The sequence below is a fragment of the Lepisosteus oculatus genome, chromosome 1 (assembly GCF_040954835.1).
Source record: "Lepisosteus oculatus isolate fLepOcu1 chromosome 1, fLepOcu1.hap2, whole genome shotgun sequence".
NCBI lineage: Eukaryota > Metazoa > Chordata > Actinopteri > Semionotiformes > Lepisosteidae > Lepisosteus > Lepisosteus oculatus.
The window spans coordinates 56707969-56726734 of record NC_090696.1 but is presented as its reverse complement, the minus strand read 5'-3'; the positions used below and the strand labels follow the sequence as shown (position 1 = coordinate 56726734).

General features: G+C 35.9%; 1 protein-coding gene across 1 annotated transcript in view; it reads left to right on the top strand.

Annotated features, from left to right (window-relative positions):
• The window catches only part of commd8 (COMM domain containing 8), a 59214-nt gene that overhangs the window by 20213 nt on the left and 20235 nt on the right, over positions 1–18766 (top strand). Inside the window, exon 3 of the mRNA XM_015345168.2 lies at positions 702–854. Within this exon, the coding sequence (XP_015200654.2) occupies positions 702–854 (153 nt within the window). The remainder of the gene's footprint in view (positions 1–701; positions 855–18766) is intronic.

The window sequence follows — 18766 nt, the reverse complement described above, 5'->3', positions numbered from 1 at the left end:
TGTCTACAGATGCTCAAAACCGTGCCACTGTGCCTGTCATTTTGTCACCCAGAACCCTGTCAACCCTATAAACCTTTAGTTCTGTTCTCAGAGTGAAACTTTCCTTTGCCTTGTCTATGTTCTTGCAGGAAGCTATTCTTTCTTGTGTTGCTTCTGTCAATTATTAATTAGTCACATTACTCAATTGTCTTGACACAGATAGTTAGGAGTGTTTTGGAAAATGAGGACAGCTTAATTTATTTGAGTTTAATGCATTTTTTTCTCTCTGCCATTTTACTTATGAAACTGTATTTGATGTACACCTGTGACAATCGGTTATTTTCCCAGAACACAATGCCTGCATTATATTTAAAATGAGTATAGTTTTAAGATTTTTTGTAGTAATGACAGAAATTTAGTTTCACATTTGTCAAAGTATTTGTTTTACATATAAACTTTAGGCTAGGGTATTTTTAATAGAAATTAGAGATCTAAATTTAAATATAGATTTAAATACAGACATAGCATAACAGATATTTCTGAATGTACTGATTATCTGGAAAATGTCTTTATCTTTGCCTTGCTGAAGAAGTTAAATAGCTATAGCTGTAAACAGAAATGTGGCTGCACTGTGCTAACAAAATCTTTAGACAATACTGATTTAAAATACACATTGTTGCAATAAAATGAAAATCGAATTGTTGTGTGTGTTAAATGTGTAGGTGCAGCAATCAATAAACTGGCTTGACATCGGCTATCAAGAAGCAATTCTGACTTGCCTGAAGGGCAGAAAGGAGGAAATCCGACAAGCATTGGTTGAAAAAACAAATGCAATTTCTTCAACACAGCTGCAGGACTTTGACTGGCAGATAAAGGTAGGATATAGGTTTTGAACTGTTAGTAATTTTAAAATGGAGCATGTGTTGTGTACATAGTGGAAGCACAATAAGAAGCATTGACTGCTGGGTTAATGTTGTTGTTTTCTTTTCATACTGCAGATTTTGTATGGCTTATAAAAATGGCGTGTTTTTAAAAAGGTTATATTCATCTCTTCTCAAATTGATTATATTGATTTCACAAGCTAACTAAAGGTCTCCATATTAAGGGCTGGGGTAAACATGTTATGCTGCAAGCATCTAACGCTATAGTTTACACTTCTCAGGAAATTGTAAACACTGCAGAGACCTGAATGTTCGGGAAAAGAGCACGCAGTGGGAACAGATGTTAAGTGGATATTATTGTGCTGATTGTTCCAGTCTGCTTGACATGCAGAGTTGCCCAGCCAAATTTAGCATTATGCAGATCTACGGTGTTTAAATGGGCAAGTAATAATGCAACAGTAATGTTTTTGAACAGCTTTGTTTTCAGAAAATGACACAGCTTTGAAAAATAGTTTTCTGTATCTGAAGGGATTTTACCACTTGCAACAATTGCTTGTCATTTTTGTTTGTTGTTTTAGGTCTGGGTTGAACTCGGGATCGTATTTAAAATACTATCCTGACAGTTTCAGTCTTTAGGGAACTAGTGGTGTGCATCGTGCTGCCATTGCATTACACGTACAGCTCCTAATGAATAATTCAGGCAATGTAAAGCATTCATTAGTGCTGGATGCTGTTTATCTGGCTAATTTTAAATGCAGTGTCTGTGCTAATTGCTGATGATTTTAGGTAAGAAATAGTATAACATTGAAGCTTATCAAAACTCCATTGGATATCTTTCGTTGGAGATGATCATAGTCGGATATACTTGGATTTGACAAGACCAGCAGTTAAATAAATATTTGTAAATGCTGTTTTTTGCATTATTGTTTAAAAATGTATTAATATGGTGCCAGTCTTCTAGTTAATATAGAGTAGAAAATGTATAAAGTAGTGAAGTCAGTCAACTTCACTACAGATAAGAATGAGAATATTCATGTTTTCTGAGCCCTTCTGTAGAAAGAGCTTGTGATAATTATTAGACAGATTATAACAGTTATAATAATAGTTAAAGTATAAATGTGTGCACCTAAATGAATAACAGAAAAAGATAAATGTTGAAATAGTGCCAATGTAAGGTAACTGGTATTATATCTTTCATACCGTTATCTTTCATTGGCATTAAATATATTTCCTAAATAAAATTGTATATTCACAAAGCTGCTTTGCATCTTAAAAAGCTTGTGTAGTTCAGGTGAATTTAAATGTGAGATATAGTATTAAATTAATGCATATTACTGTTAGTAATATATTCTGTTAGTGCTATGCTGTGCTGTTACTGCTGTTACTGCTATGTGTAGCATTTCACACAAAGCAGCCTTAATTACATTATTATGTACTGTGTGTACCATGATAGATACAGTGGGTATAGAAAGTCACCACCCCCTTTCAAAATGTTCACCTTTTGTTTCCCTAAAGTCCCAAAAGAAGACAAATAAAATCCAACCTTTTCCAGTTTTATTTACAAATTGTACCCTGCAACATCCAAGTAAAAAAAGAAAACAACATTTCTGGGAAAAAAAAATAACTGGGTTGAATAACCTCTCCCACCCTGAGTTAATACTTGGTAGAAGCATCGTTTTCTTGAATTACAGCCTTGAGACTGCTTGGATACATCTCTACCAACTTTGCACACCTAGAGGTTGGAATATTTACCCATTCCACCTTATGATTAGGCCACTCAAGTACATTCACATTCCTATCTTTTAGCCACTGTGTGGTTGCTTTGGCGGTGTGCTTTGGGTCATAGTCATGTTGAAAGGTGAACCATCTTCCCATTTTCAACTTCCTGGCTGAGGGCTGCAGGTTTTCTTCAAGAATTTCCCTTCTATCCTGACAAGTCCCCCAGTCCTAGCTGAAGAGAAACACCCACACAACAGGATGCTGCCACCACCATGCTTTACTGTAGGAATGGTGTTCTTTAGATGGTAAGATCTGTTGGGTTTTTGCCAGATGTAGTTTTGCATTAAGGCCAAAAAGTTCGTTTTTGGTCTCACTTGGCCACAGAACCTTTAAGATGCTTTTTAGCAAAACATAAACACAATACTTGATGTGGCTTTTTTTAAGGAGTGGCTTTATTCTTGCCACCCTCCCATACAGGTCAGATTTGTGGAGTGCTTGTGATGTTGTTGTCACAGGCACACAATGACCAGTCTTTGCCATAAAAGCCTGTAGCTCCTTCAAAGTTGCCATTGGCCTCTTGGTAGCCTCTCGGATCAGTCTCCTTCTTGATTGGTCATCCAATTTGGAGGGACGGCCTGATCTAGGCAAGGTCTGGGTGGTGCCATACGCCTTCCACTTCTTAATGATGGTCTTGACTGTGCTCTATGGGATACTTAAAGGCTTTGAAATCTTTTTATATCCATCTCATGACTTGTGCCTTTCTATAACTTCATCTCGAAGTTCTTTTGAAAACACCTTTCTGCCCATAGTCAGTTCTTTGCTTTGAAATGCACTTCCAAGCACTGGAATCCTCTAGAAACAGCTGCTTTTATTCTGAACTAATCAAAAATCACCACAATTGATCACAGGTGGGAGCCAATTAGTTTGTTGTATGACCTGTAAGGTGATTGGTTATTCCTGAGCAAGTTTACAAATGCAATTGTAAGGGGTGTTCACTTATCCAAATAAGGTATTATTAATAAGGTATTTTACAGTTGTAATATTAATTTTCAGAATGTTCTAGAATTTTATTTTCACTTGGCTAATGTGGGTTACTATGTGTAAATAAAAATGGAACAAGTCTAATTGAATTTGTTTTTATTTTCAGTGTCATACAACAAAAGGTACACATTTTGAAAGGGGGTGGTGACTTTCTATACCCACTGTATATACTGTATTATTAATCCTTTGAAAATAAGAGATACATTCCGTGTAAGTTGGAACTAGGCCTGTGTCAATACTTTTGAGAAATACTGTCAAATACTGTACGTTTTAAATTGAATTTACAAGGACTAAAATGTTAGTTCTTGGACAAAATACCTTATGACTTATACTTGAAAAGTAACAGTTATCTGGTATATGTAAAGATGCATTTGCAAACTATATCTGTATGGCAATATCTGTATGATATTGTGTTTGAATGACTTCAGATGCTTAATTCATACATGTCAGTTGGTGGAATTTCTACACCTCACAATTTATCAGATACAGTTGACTTTGCTCATTTCATTTTTTTAATTTCCATGCATGTAGTCACTTCATTTTTTCCAACTCTAAACATATTTCAAATAAAAATACACAGTATATTTTAATAACATATCTCTCTGTATTTCAAATCCTGAAATACTTAAAGAACTGTTTTTGGTCCAGGTCTGTTTGGAAATACAGAGTACCCGTAAGCTTGAGTAAAGCATCTATCATTATAGAGTTTATAATTCTTCTTCATTATCATTTTGTTATTATTACAAAAATAATGGCAGGTAATAACTAATGTAACCAATTGCAATGAGATAGATGGTTATAATTGCACAATAATGATTATCGAATCAATCATATAAATGAAGTAAGATAAAAACTATTATATAAGATTATTAATTTAATTTCTATACAAGAAAATTAAAGATTAATTGAAAGTCAGGGAATGCCAAGAATTATGTACAGTAGCATTATGTACAGTTCTTTTATACTCTCGAACAGCTTGATAAAAGAATAATGACCAGGATTAAGATAATTTTTTTTAAATAATCAATAACACAGTTATGCAACACTTTATAAACATTATGAACAGATATATACAGGTCATTGAGTAATCAGTGTTTTTCCCAAATGTCAAAAGCAGTGATATCTTCACCTAGTGCAAAGCATGCTTTATTGAAATGATTTCTTGGACTAAACTTGCAAACTTTCATTAATTTAAGTATATTATTTATCAATGTAAGCATAAATTTATAATATATTGCATGCAGTTGCCACCAAAACACTAGTAATTGGGTATTCAGAAAAATGTGTTTTTGTAGTTTAATAGAAATAAATATTTATTTTCTTTATGCAGCTTTCAAATTTCTTCAAAAACACAAATTGTTATATAGAACGGATACTATTTTTTATATTGAAAACGGAGTATATTCTCAACTATTGGTGAGACTGTATGAAGATGGATGGTTGCCCCAAAAGAGTACAGTGCCTAACAAAAGTATTCCACCCCCTTGGACTTTTTACATTTTATTGTATTACAATAAGGATTCATGATATATTTAACTGGGAGATTTTACTATTGATTGACAGAAATCAGATATCTCTAATATTGAAGTGAATACAAAATTCCTACAGATCCTCTTAAATTGATTATACAGATGCAGCCATTCAAAATGCGCATGCGATACCGCATTATTTTGCGGTGCGCTTTACGCGGTCTACCGCGAGTTACCGTAAACTCTCCTATAATACCGCAATTAAAATAAAAGTATCCGGAATTTCCGCAAGGTGGACCTAGTAAAGCTCAACCTCTCATGTTTGAGCTGTTGATATCAAAGTCTTTAACGAAGATATTACTAATAGTTTTAATAATGAATGACCTTGGACAAGCTGTAAACAAAGTATTGCCTTTGTCCACGTTCTTTTTTTCATTGACCGTCTTTGTAAAAGTAACACCACAGCATTTCGCAATCACGCATTTGTTTCCAATCATGCAAAGTACAGTAATTTTTTAGAACTGATTCACCATGCCTTTCACATGCTCATAAAAGAGATTGATTTAGGAACATAAACATATTACTGTATGCAAACTGTACTGTATACAGTATGTATATGTATATTTAATGTCTTAACCGTTTAAGTATAGAACATTTATATGGAATTTTACCACTGAAGGGAAATCTTAGTAGCTGAGCATAAAAAGAATAGGAGCATACTGCAACGCGCGTGAAGGCCATAAACGATATTAATTTTGGAACTTAAACATACAGTATATGGCTGGTCTCGGTACTTTAAAGAAAAAATACACACCAGTATTCCATTTCTCCCTAAACATTAAGCATCGAAGGTTTTAACTAACGTGATACCGAAGTCAACAAGCATACTTTTAGAATTTGATTAAAAGGCAATATAATATGGAATCGCGTATCTAAAGAAATTAATAATGATATAATTATATTCATGTACCGCAACACAAGAATAGTACATTGTCTGTTGATAATGTTTCTGTAGTGCTTTTTCAGCACTCTGCACGTGACTTTGCTGGTGGCGCTGTGGGTTAGGTTCCTGACTCCCATGTCACATGGTCTGTGATCAAATCCTACAGGTTTTTTTTAACAAACATTTCTTTGAAAAAATTAAACGTTTCCTTAGTCAGAGATTAAATAAAACCTCACTCGCACCAAACAAATTTATATTTCTAAATATCACAACATGATCAAATTTAAGTCATTTTAATAACAATGAATAGTCACCAAGGCGTTAAATATTAACATTTATATTGATTTAAATCGCGTTTAAATCGCCTTTATTTAAAACCCATAAATAAAGCTGATACTGTTTAGACTATTAATTATTTAAAACTGTATTACAGCAGCACAATGCACAATCCAACGTAAATCGCTATCTTTGTCTTCTGTGTAATAATGTTCACCTCTCTGTCCAGCAAATTAACAATAGTAATAATAATGAACTTTATTGTATATGGCGCCTTTAAAGGTGGCTCCTCAAAGCGCTTTACAGGTTAAAAACAATAACAATAATACTATTGTTAGGCTGGGCAAACGATTTTTTTTTTAAGAAATACAAAATGAGATATAATGATGTGTTCCGGCTTAGACATTAACAAAGAGCATAACACGTGGGCGGCGTAGAGGTCGGCTCTGGCTTTCCCATCTACTGTATACACTGCAAGTACAACCCCCCTCTCTGCAGGAGTGCTGGCTGTGACTAATTAAACCGGTTTCACAAGTATTTTCAAAGTAGAAGCAGGCGAGATTTCCAAAGAAAGACACCACCCCCCCTCAAAAACCCAGTAAGTACAGTACTTACTAGTTAAAGGCTAGGCTCCTCAATGAAATCGCTTTAACATGCTAATGCGTTGGTGTAACAATCCGGGCCTGGCAAGCTTCTAATTTCAACCCAACTACGGCGAAAGGAACCCTTCTTTCATTAGACGACAATGAACATATTTTAGCCCTGAATGAATTAATAGCAAACATGGTTTACATAAAAGACATTTTTCCAAGAAAGTTTAGCCTTTGTCACTAATGAAACCACTAAAGACATAAATATAAAAATCTTAAGATTTTTAAAATACATGACTTTGCAAACATTTATTTGAAAATAAAAACGATTACAAACGCCAGGGGAGAGAGAGAACAGGGGAGGAATGTTGGTTTTGCATAAGGGGCGGGGTTATGGAAATGAGGTCTGTTTGGGAATGTGGAGTTACATGTTCTGGCTGTTTGTGAATTATCGTTGTTGAGTATGGAGTGTTGAGGTATTGATTTTGTGTAATGCTTTATGTTGAAAATTGAGGTGGATTTTGTTTATGATAAAGAGGATAAACTGGGATGGGAGGAGGGTTTGGTTTTGCATAAGGGGATTATGCTAATTGAAGGAAGTTGCGAGAGTTTAATGGTTTGATATATTTGATTTTGTATTGTGGTGGTTATCTATGTTTTTGGTTGGTATTATGTTTATATGGTTGTTTTTGTTGGTTGGTTGTTATTATGGTTATTAATAATACGATTTATAGTTGAAATCTGAGCCTAAATAAAAAGAAAAAGCAAGTGATTAGGTTTATGAGCAATCTAATTATTCGTTTAAAACGCTGTATAAAATAAAGTTTATTATTAATTTGCTAGACAGAGCGGTGAACATTATTATGCATAAGACAAAGATGATGAAATCTGTGTCACTGTAAGGTTTTTACTTCTTAAACTTTTAAAATACACGTTTCGAACAGAAAGAATTCCTCTTCCTGGTACAGTACTGTATGTATAGCAAACCAGCACGTCTTTTTTCTCCAATCAGAGGGGTGTCAGATGGTGTCAGCCAATCACCATTCTGAAGCCCTACCATAATCTATGGTATGGGGAGACCCCAGAATTCTGTCCCATAGTTTAGACAGATGATAGATACTTTTATTGATCCCGTGAGGGAAATAAAGTAAATCATTTTCATTTTAGGAAATTATTAAACGCTCGGTTAAAAGCAAAGGAGATTGTCTGTTATAGTGGACATAAAAACAAGAGTTCGCTGGCATTATATCCTAGAAGACACAGACCAGGAGAATGCCCGCAGTGTAAAAGAAAATGCCTGATGAACTAGGGATTGGACAGTTTCCAAGTGCTTGTACAATCGATGGAAATGTTCAAATAAATGTGCAAAAGAAATAAACGAAATAATCATTTATTTCTTTATCATATTGGCTAGCTAATGTCCTCTCTTTGCTAGTTAGTGGCTGTGTTTCTGTGTTGGGTAGCAACGGGTGACTGTTCTCAGGCGGAAGATGTAAACAGGTTAATTTCCGTGTTAAATAATTTTTAAAAATTAAAATTCATTCTATACAGCAATCACATATTTGGGTACCGTTTCATAAAACTTTCATGCTTAAAATGTTTAGGGAGAAATGGAAGACTGGTGTGTATTTTTTCTTTAAACTACCAAGACCAGCCATACACAGTACAGTTTATGTACATACAGTAATGTTTATGTTCCTAAATTAATATCGTTTATGACCTTCAGATGTGTTATGCTCCTCTTCTTTTTATGCTCAGCTACTAAAATTTCCCTTTAGTGGTAAAATTCCATATAAATATTCAAAACTAAGCGGATTAAAATGTGCACAGTAAAGACATTAAATGATTAAATCTTTTCACTACCAACCAATGCACCACGAGTGCCCCTGTAGGTCATTTTGGCCAGCCAATCACTTACCGCGGTTCTCTGCGGGTAGGTTACTGTACCGCGGGTTTTTACCACGCATTTTGAATGGCTGCATCTGTATATAAAATGGAAAATAACTGACTGCATAAGTATTCACCCCCTTGCTGTGACACACTTAATTAGGCTCTTTGAGGCAATATCTATCAGGTTGAATGATAGGAACTGTTGGTGAACAGCAATTTTCAACTCCTGCCACAGATTCTTGATTGTGCTGAGGTTTGTTTTTTTTACTTGGCTAATCCAGAACCTTCACTTTTTTTTCTTTTTAAATAACTTCTGCATGACTTTGGCTGTATGTTGTGGGGGATTGTCCTACTGGAAGAATATCTTATCTTCTCATAAGTTCCATGTTTCTTGCAGACTGCAGCAGGTTTTGCTCCAGGATTTCTCTGTACTTTGCTGCGTCTATTTTTCCTTCTATCATCACAAGACTTCCAAGTCCTGATACAGCAAAACTTCCCCTGCATTACACTGCCACCACTGTAGCGGCAATGCTTGTTAATAAGACAGAATTAAGTGTTGCAGTGCTTTCCCAAATGAGGCCTCATCTCTCTGTTCATCTCTGTGGTGCAGCCACAGAGAAACTATTCATGCAGGCTGATTTAAAGATGTTTTCTTTTGATAAGGGACAGCTCCCAAAGGGGGATGCACTTAGCTAAGCCTGGCTATCATGATCAATGGTCATCCATTGGCGCCTATCTGTCTAGGGAGTCCCAGATGGACATCTGGACTGCATTCTTAAGTGTCAGGAGTAAGTGACTCATATCTCACCTTGATCAACCAATCAGGGACTGGTAGGGCCGAGTAACCCACTTGGGACTCTGATGCCCATGGAACTTTCAGCCAATCAACGAGCTGAAGTTCCTCCAGGTAAAAACAGGCAACACAGAGAGCCTGTAGTAGACTTATTCTGTGGACTTTTCTAAAGGGAATTCAAAGGAGAATTCCAGGGCAGGACGGCCCAGGAGCAGAAGGCTCCCAAGGGCAGGACATTCTCGGAGCGCGCCTCCTGACCATCCTGAGACTCAGACTGGACAACCACGGAACGGCCAGTGTGTCCGAGTGCCAGAACTTTCCTTTGTTCTAAGAGTCTGGAGCGGAGGTTGCCAGAGAGTAACCAGAGGATCCACCCGAGGTTAGCACCAGCAGCAGGCCTCGTGAACAGGTCGGAACTGTGGACAGCTGAATCACTATTCAGAACTGGCGCTTCATCAGGAACGAACCGGTCTTCTTCCTGACCTGCTGGGACCCACAGTCATCTTTTCTCCTGTGCACAAACTGTGCTAGTTAAAGCCAACACTAACTAGCCGGTCAGTGAGTATCAGCAGCGCACCATCGCAAACCGCACAGCACAGCCTGGCACCGAGCCAGAGAGTGCGGATTGGACAGCAACAGCCTGAAACTGTTTGTTTGTGCCCGCAGGAGATCTGAATCCCCAGAGATTTGATGAGTATTCAACTTCACTGCATTACTGCTTGAGAATTCAATTGTTATCCCAACCAGTTGATATCAATTTAATTCCTAAGAGTTATGTACTTGTTTTGAGTATCTAATGTAGAAGTTATAACCAAGTTCATTTACGAAACGGTCTAAATGAATGATATACTGAACGTATATCCTCTTGATATGTGTAACACTTTGTAACTGACTGAATATATATACCTTTTGTATTCTGATAACCCTCTCGATAAGATCTGTTAGGTTTATATGCATATTCTATGTATTAATAATGTATCCTCGTGTATTAGTACCTGTCTGTGTGCGACAATTAATAATTGTCCCAGTAAATGCCCAAACCCTACAGAACTGGTACCTTCAGAGCACACTACACCACAATGCTTCACAGTAGGGACTATTCTAAGTATTCTAGGGTTGATGATCACTGTTACTCTTGCGCCAAATGTAGCGCTGACTGTTGATGTCAATTTCCTTAAGATGGACTTTACTGTGCTTTGGGGGATATGTACAGATGCAGCCATTCAAAACGAGCTTGGTACGCTGCGGTTCAACGCGGTGGGCGTGTTGCATCAAAACGCATCATAACCTGTCAGTTCGCGTCATACGCATTTTACCGCATGCAAATTAGATGATGTTAATAGTATCCGGATTCGCCTTGTAAAACTGCCAGGTGAAGCTAATAAAGCTTAACCTCTCATGTACAGCATTTGAGCTGTCACCAGAAAACATCCGGTTTTGAATCCCGATCACTGCTGAGGGACAATCTTTATTCAATTAAGAATTTAAGATGTATACTCTTTAGACTTTTAAATTTAAACTGTGTATTACATCATGTTGATCATTAAACATTAAAAAGTTGGTAAATTTTATGAAAGCAAGATTGCTCAGTTGGACAAAAATACACAACCTACCACCTTTATCATAAATATTTTAATTATGCAGAAATATTTTATGCATTAAAAGTCTTTACCGAAGATATTACTAATAGTATTAATAATGAATGACCTTGGACAAGCTGTAAACTCAAAGTATTACTCTGTTCCAGTTTCTTTGTAACCTTCTTTGTAAATGAAAATACATTATTTTTTTATTGACAAAAAGTAACACCATTTCGTTGATCCAATCACATATTCGTTTCCAAATATACAAAGTAAGTTTTGAGAATCTCTGATTCACCATGCTTTTCACATGCTCATAAACAATATTAATTTAGGAACATTAACATATTATGTAAACTGTATATTGCTGGTATTGGTAGTTTAAGGAAAAAATACACACCAGTATTCCATTTCTCCCTAAACATTTTAAGCATCAAAGTCTTACATATGGTTATTTCGGAAACGTTTTTACGTGCTCCTCCTGACCATATTACATTGATATACTTTGTGAGAAGAGTGATAGTTTTAAACTTTTCTGCGAATACGCTCGTTATCGGAGTAAACAAAAGCATACTTTTAGAATTTGATTAATAGGGAATATAATATAGAATCGCGTATCTAAAGAAATTTGCAAGCAGTGAAACAGCCGTACACATATCAATAGAAAGTCTTATACTACTGTTTGTGCTACAGTACCTGAATATAATTATATAGTTAATAATTTCTTTAGATATGAGATGCTTAAAATGTTTTGATTGCCACTTTGCATAGAGGTGCCCCAGCACCCAGCCCAGTTGCAGATGCGTGCATGGATCAGATCTCCCACTGGCCAGAGCTAGTGAAAGGTAAGCAGCTTTAAGCTGTGAATAAAAAAACTGCTCCCAAGTGAGATGCAAGAAAAGCAGTTGGGCCCTCCACATAACCTGCAATAGAAATTGCTTGTCAAGTACTACACTCTCTAGAAAGAGAGAAACATAAGCTAATAGCGGAGCTGTGGCTCTGTGGGCTAAGGATCTGTGCCTGTGACTGGAAGGTTGCTGGTTCAAATCCTGCAGCCGGCAGAGGAATCCTGCTCCATTGGGCCCCTGAGCAAGGCCCTTAACCCCAACTGCTCCAGGGATACTGTCCAATGGCTGACCCTGCGCTCTGACCCCAAGCTTCTCTCCCTGTCTGTGTGTCTGTGTCTCATGGAGAGCAAGCTGGAGTATCCGAAAAGACAAATTCCTAATGCAAGAAATTGTATAGGGCTAATTAAGCAACATTATCATTATCATTATCGTTATAGTTAATACTAAAGTAGTTATAACAAATGACTGTGCAAATTAGAACATGTTCAAGTAATTTCTTAAAGTTGTGTTTGTTAAAACAATATGATGAAAGGATATATTTTAGATGTGTTTAAACCATTTTAACAATAATTTTGAATCAAATCATAATTAAGAAGTTAAAATGATTATTTTGTTACCAAACTGGAAGCTGGAATGCAAAAATTCTTTGGTCTAGAAAATAAAAAAGTTGAACATACACCCTCATGATGTCATTTGGCATATTTATCTTCCCAAAAATATTTTTTCAACATTTCTTTGTGTTTTTTTGTGCTGTTTTAAACATGTATGTCAAAGGAAATTATTTGGGCTTGAAAGGTTTGAAAGATGCACTTGACTCAAGGTGCAATAGCTGTCCATCCGTTTTTGGCTTGGGATAAAAATGTTGATATTTTTTCCAGGTAATAAAATAAGATGACAATCATTTAAAAGGAATTGTGGTTTAAATAAATTCAAAAGGCCATATGATTCAGGAGTTGAGTTTTACACTTCTGATTTAAATGATTGTATACATCAAAACTGCAAACATTTTCCCCTTCCAAATCTTTACGACATCTGCCTGGAATCTTCATGGCTGTGTTTTCTTTTGCTGTTGATTTAAATTAAATGGTGATTATAAATCCACTTTGAATTATATTAAGACCTATCTAATGAAATGCAGCCTTTTGACATATTTATGCAGTTTAATATCCAGACATATGAATGTATTTAATTGAAAAATTCTCAATTTAGTTGGATCTATCTATTGAGATTAACTTGTAGAAGCAATGCTACAATGCCAGTCTCTCTCCCTCATCTCTGTGGTGCTGGACACATAGAGGCCATCCCATGTACTGTAGTTCCGAGTTAAGGTGTTTTTCTGTCTGATAGAGTTTTCTGATAAGGAACAGCTCCCGAGGCTGAGATTCTCCAGCCACCTTAGTGAAATGTCACCTCTGGCGCCTTTCTGTCTGGGAGATTCCGAGGGAAAGTCTCATCCCAAGTTGTTTACAACCCTAATATTAGAGAGCATTGTTACTCATCCTCCACCTCGATCAGACAGTCAGGAACTGGTAGAGTAGGGTAACCCCACGTGGGTCTCAAATGCCCATGAAACTTTCAACCAATGAACGACTGTAGCTCCTCCAGATAAAAGAGGCAGCACAGGGCCCAGAAGGCTCCCCTCTAGGACATTCTCAGACTCAGCTCGGACAATCATGTGACGGCCAGTGTGTGAATGGCAGGACTTTACCTTGTTCTAAGAGTCGAGACCGGAGGTCGCCTGTGCGTAACCAAAGGATCTGCCTGAGTATAGCCCAGCAGCAAGCCTTGTGAACCACCGGTAACCCTCCGGTAACCCACTATGAGTGCTCGCCTGATCAATGAGTGAACTATGGTAGGAACTGTCGACAGCTGAATCTTAGTATTCAGGACTAGCGCTACATCAGGAACTAACCAGTCTTCTTCCCGTCTAAATCCTGTGACTTAGTCGGACCTGCAGTCACTTTTCATGTAAATAAACTCTGCTAGTTCAGCCAGGACTAGCTAGCCAGGTCCTCAAAGATGCACTGCCAGTGCACCGCAGCAGGAATCTCTCCCTCCTTCTCCCACACCTCCAACCTCACCAGGACTGGCTGTCACCGAGCCAGAGGACGCCAATTGGATGCAGCAACACCATGTCGCTGTTCCTTTGTGTCCGTGGGAGATCTGAATCCATATAAATTGGATGAGTACTTAACTTTCTACATTGCCACTCGAGAATTCAATTGTTACCTCTACCCCAGTTAATGTCAATTTAATTCAGATCAGTGATGTACTTGTTTTTGAGTATCTAGTGTAGAATGGTATACTGAATGTATGTATCTCTTTGTATTTGTAACTGTTTGTGATTGAATATATACATTTTGTATTCTTCTAACCCTCACTATGAGATCTGTTCTGTTTATGTGCACATTTTATGTGTTGATAAATGTATTCTCATGTATTAGTATCCGTGTGTGCATTGCTGAGTTGCTCTGCAAGGTCGGTTTTCTAATAGCCATTGAAGAATCATTTTGTGATTTACTGCTACAATTAATTGTCCCAGTAACTGCACAAAACCCCTACAAACTGTTATGTAATTGTGACTTCAAAGGCCCAATGGAACGTGATTATGCTGTCACATTGTCATGTTATGAAAAAGAGTCCACCGTTAAGGACCAAGCCTGCACAAGCAAACAAAAATGCAGTGTCTGCATACTATCTGAATTAGTCCACAGAGCACTTTAAATTATTTGGTTTCTTGAATTTTTTTTCTGTAGTACACCAGCATTATGTAATTATTGCTGAACAAGTGATACCTTAAAATAGACTGGTGAATGTCAATTGGATACAAATGGGACATCTTTATAATGGCCAAATACTGTGTGCTGGTTACTGTATATTGATTATTGAGAAACTACTGAAGGATCATGCCAGTCCTTTACAAACATTAGAGGTGTTTCTATTTTAATAATTCTGCTTCCCTTCCATTTGTTGCTAAACATGTAACCTTAAAGCTACAAGGTTGCAGTAATTTCCCAAACATGATTTTTTTTTAATTCAATAATGAAACAGAAGTTGTTGCTGGAAACAAAACTGTATTCAGTTTTGCTGTCTACTACTGTTATATACATTTCAAATAAGCATGCTAAATAACATTTAAAAGTGAGTCATAGAAATGTAAATCATAATATTATCTTAATGTAGTACTGGTATGGGTTTCATGGAAACATACAGTATAAGACCCATTGCAACAGATTTATGCAGGCAAGACAGTTTATTTGTTTTGATTTTTGTTTTTAATATGCATACAGTATGGTAGATAGATATGAATTGACTGTCATATTAAATATTCTGATACTGGTATTACAATATACTTAACTGTTCCAATTTGTAGAAGAGTTTAGCTTCTTCAACCTCCAGTGTATCAAAATGCTAAGCAGAGAAAGTCTTTTCTCATTGTTGTAGTTCTAAACATGTCAACATAAAGCTGTGGTAAGAACACTGCAACCCCATAACTTTCAGGAGGTAAAAGCATTGTTTATTGTTAGTTTTATAATCTGTTAAATCTTTGTATGTTTTATTATTATAATCTCTAATGGTGACACATTATTTAACTTTGTATGCATGGTTCATTTTCATCTTCGTTCCCAAAGCCTATGACTTAAAATTATTTTGATGAACCTAATATTTTAGAATAAATATCAGCACAGGAAACAGCAGTAGTAACTTATGTTCACAATACATTGTGTCCTATAACCATTATATTTCTCTGATTATGGATGATGAGGCTTTACAGAAGCTCTTGAATTCTTCATTTGTGTGATTGCAAAGTTTTAATTATAAGAAAAAAACGTTTTTCCATACATTTCACAATTCTGCCAAATAAGCATTAATATTTAAAGATTATTTCGGTCAAAACAGTATTTGTATTTTACATAGCACATAAATAAGAAGCTTTTAGAAAATTAATGCATAACGTCCCTGTGAAGGTTTTCAGTTTTCTTGTAGCTATTTATAATGATTTGTAGTATAAAATATACAGTATTGGTAAGCTAGAATTAAATTCAATATTTAAAAATGGATAATGTTCTAATTCCTTTAACTTACAGGACTAAAACTTATGTAGGACAATGTAAACGTTTTCCTTCATGGTACATAATTTGTTAGATCATGGATGGTTCAGTGGTGGTAATCTCAATCTTCTGAATTAGGGTGTTCAGTAAGGGAATTGAGAATTTCATAAGTATATACGTTGTTAATTATGAACAAGCCAATGCACTATTATTTTGGTGAGAAAAAAGTATATGGAATCAGGTTATCAAAGTGGTGGCGATGTTTGCATTTTCCATGAAATGCACTGAAAGATTTATGAATAGAAAAGTCTTGTTGATAGTTTTTAAAAAATATTACTGAAAACCACCTAAGTTTATTTTTAAAGGGCTGAAGAAAACCCAAAAGGCTGCAAATAGGAAAGTAATGGAATAGGATGCTCAGGTTCTGAAAAAAAGCTCAGTCTGTTTAAATAATATTCAATAAATTTTTCGTTCTTACTTTTTAGTGGCAGAAAGGAAAGATAACGGTATGATGCTGAAGGTCACAAAAGCCTTGATGCTGAAAGTCACAAGAACATTTACAATCAGCTCACAGCCCATTTGCTACATTCAGACATGATGTGTCTGTTCTCAGGCTTCAGGGCAGCCTGAAGGCATTTTCTCTTTTTACTAAAAAAAATATACAAGGTGATGCATCTTCTTCATCCAATTTTTGTTATGGTTCATGATAACTAAAGAAGTATACACTGGGCTACTGCCAAATCCCAGCAAAACAGATGACACAAGATGCACTGAATAAATCACTCCTTAGTTTTCCTCCTGAGTGTTCCCCTCATTCCAAGTGTTTTGCAAAGTGGCTGAACACATTCAAACAATGCTCTAGTTGTGGAAAAAGGTTTGTATATAAACACTTCAGGTGCTTTATGCAGCCATACTGAAGTAAAAAAGTATTATTAACTTAAAAACATGTTTTGGATATTTGCTGTATGCTTATCTGGGATGTTTTAACTGGAATTCTGATAAATAAGCTATTTGCAGAAATTAGTGTTTCATGTATGACAAAGTGTTACAGAGAGGGACACTGCCATCTATTTTTGTTTTATTACTGCCAAGAAAATAGCCACAATCAATGGTAGGTAAAAAGGGAATTTTTGTCCTGCAGAAAATCAACATTGTCAATTGTTGTTTTGTTTTTCCTAAGCACCATGTGCAGAGGGATTCAAGAAAGTATAGAAATGTCTGTGGAAAAACTAGGAATGGCAGTCACTAGATGCAAAGCTTTAAACACAAAGTGCATGGCTTTATTTTTTTTCAGATCATTTTAGCAAACCACATAAAATAATAAATAATTCATGTTGTAGGGCTTTAAGTAGCACAGTCTACAAAAGGTTTTTTCTAGGAGTAAAGATTGAGCCCTGTAGTTAAGAGATACGTAATTCGGATCTGGCTTATGTCATTAGTGGTGCACAACGGGGTGGGGCTCTGCAAAGATTGTGAAGGGGATTTGAAAAGCCAATATACATTTTATTGCCTTCATCTCCCCTGTGTCCCCGTGTCGGTAAGAAAAATGAGTAATTCGTAATTAGGAGGGTCATAAGGGGAAAAAACAGTGATTCATGTCAGAATTAAAGAAGCAGGCAAGCGAGAATCAGTTCAACCCCCTTATTCTCTCTTTCCCTCTATGATTTCCAATTAATGGGTTGATTTAGATTTAGCTACGATGTTTGTCACAAGATATGCTTGTAACTCAAAAATTGCATCAGATCAAAGTTTACTGGTATAATTGCCGTGGAGCAATCAGAAAAAAATACAATTTTAAGTTTAAATAACATTGCATTTGTAATATGTGGTCTACTGTGGTCTAAATCTGTGCTGCGATTTCTTGTCTTTGCCAAAAAGTTATATTTGATGCACTTGTTTGTTCATTGTAAATAGTTTATGAAATAAATAGACACAGGCAAAAAACAGAGTATAATTAATACGTAAGTTAGGACAACGGAACAAACAACATTACCTAGGAAAGTATGAATAGTTTGTTATTTTGGAAACATTCTGCTTTACTGTGCTAAGTTAAATGTACTTTTCATTGTAGTACACTAACTTTCTAATTCTGGACCCTACCAAAAGAAGATTTTTGTCTTTACGCATCACTAGAGGCACCCAAATGACGTCTTTCCCCCCATATTTGGAAGAACTTTATTCCCTCCAAAAAAAGCACCAGAAATAAATGAAAAGTATGCTCTCTCTGCTTCCATGGCAACCTGTCCAAGCATTACCAACATGTTTAATTTTAAAGATAAGCCAGGAGGCTTTTTTCTTTGTGAATCATTTATTGGACTGAGGATAGATGTGGCTGAAAGATATCTATGTACATGACAGAGAGACACAGTCTGCTATTAATTTCAGTATTAACACTTGGAAATTACACGTTGTAGAACCTTACAAAGAGACCAAACATATTTACTGATGTCAGCTATTCACCTAATAAAATATTATAATTACCTCTCCTTAAATGATGCACTAAAATGAAATGTGATTGTTTTCTTCATCATCAATGAAGCTGTAATATTAAAAAATGGTAATGATACAAATGTTTTAAACAGATAAACTACCGCATAACATCATCAATTTGTTAACATTACCCGGTGGCTCATTTTTTTATTATTTGGGCTTACTCTCTAAGCTTTGATAGTTTTGGACTAAGGTATTTCTGTTTTTACTTATTA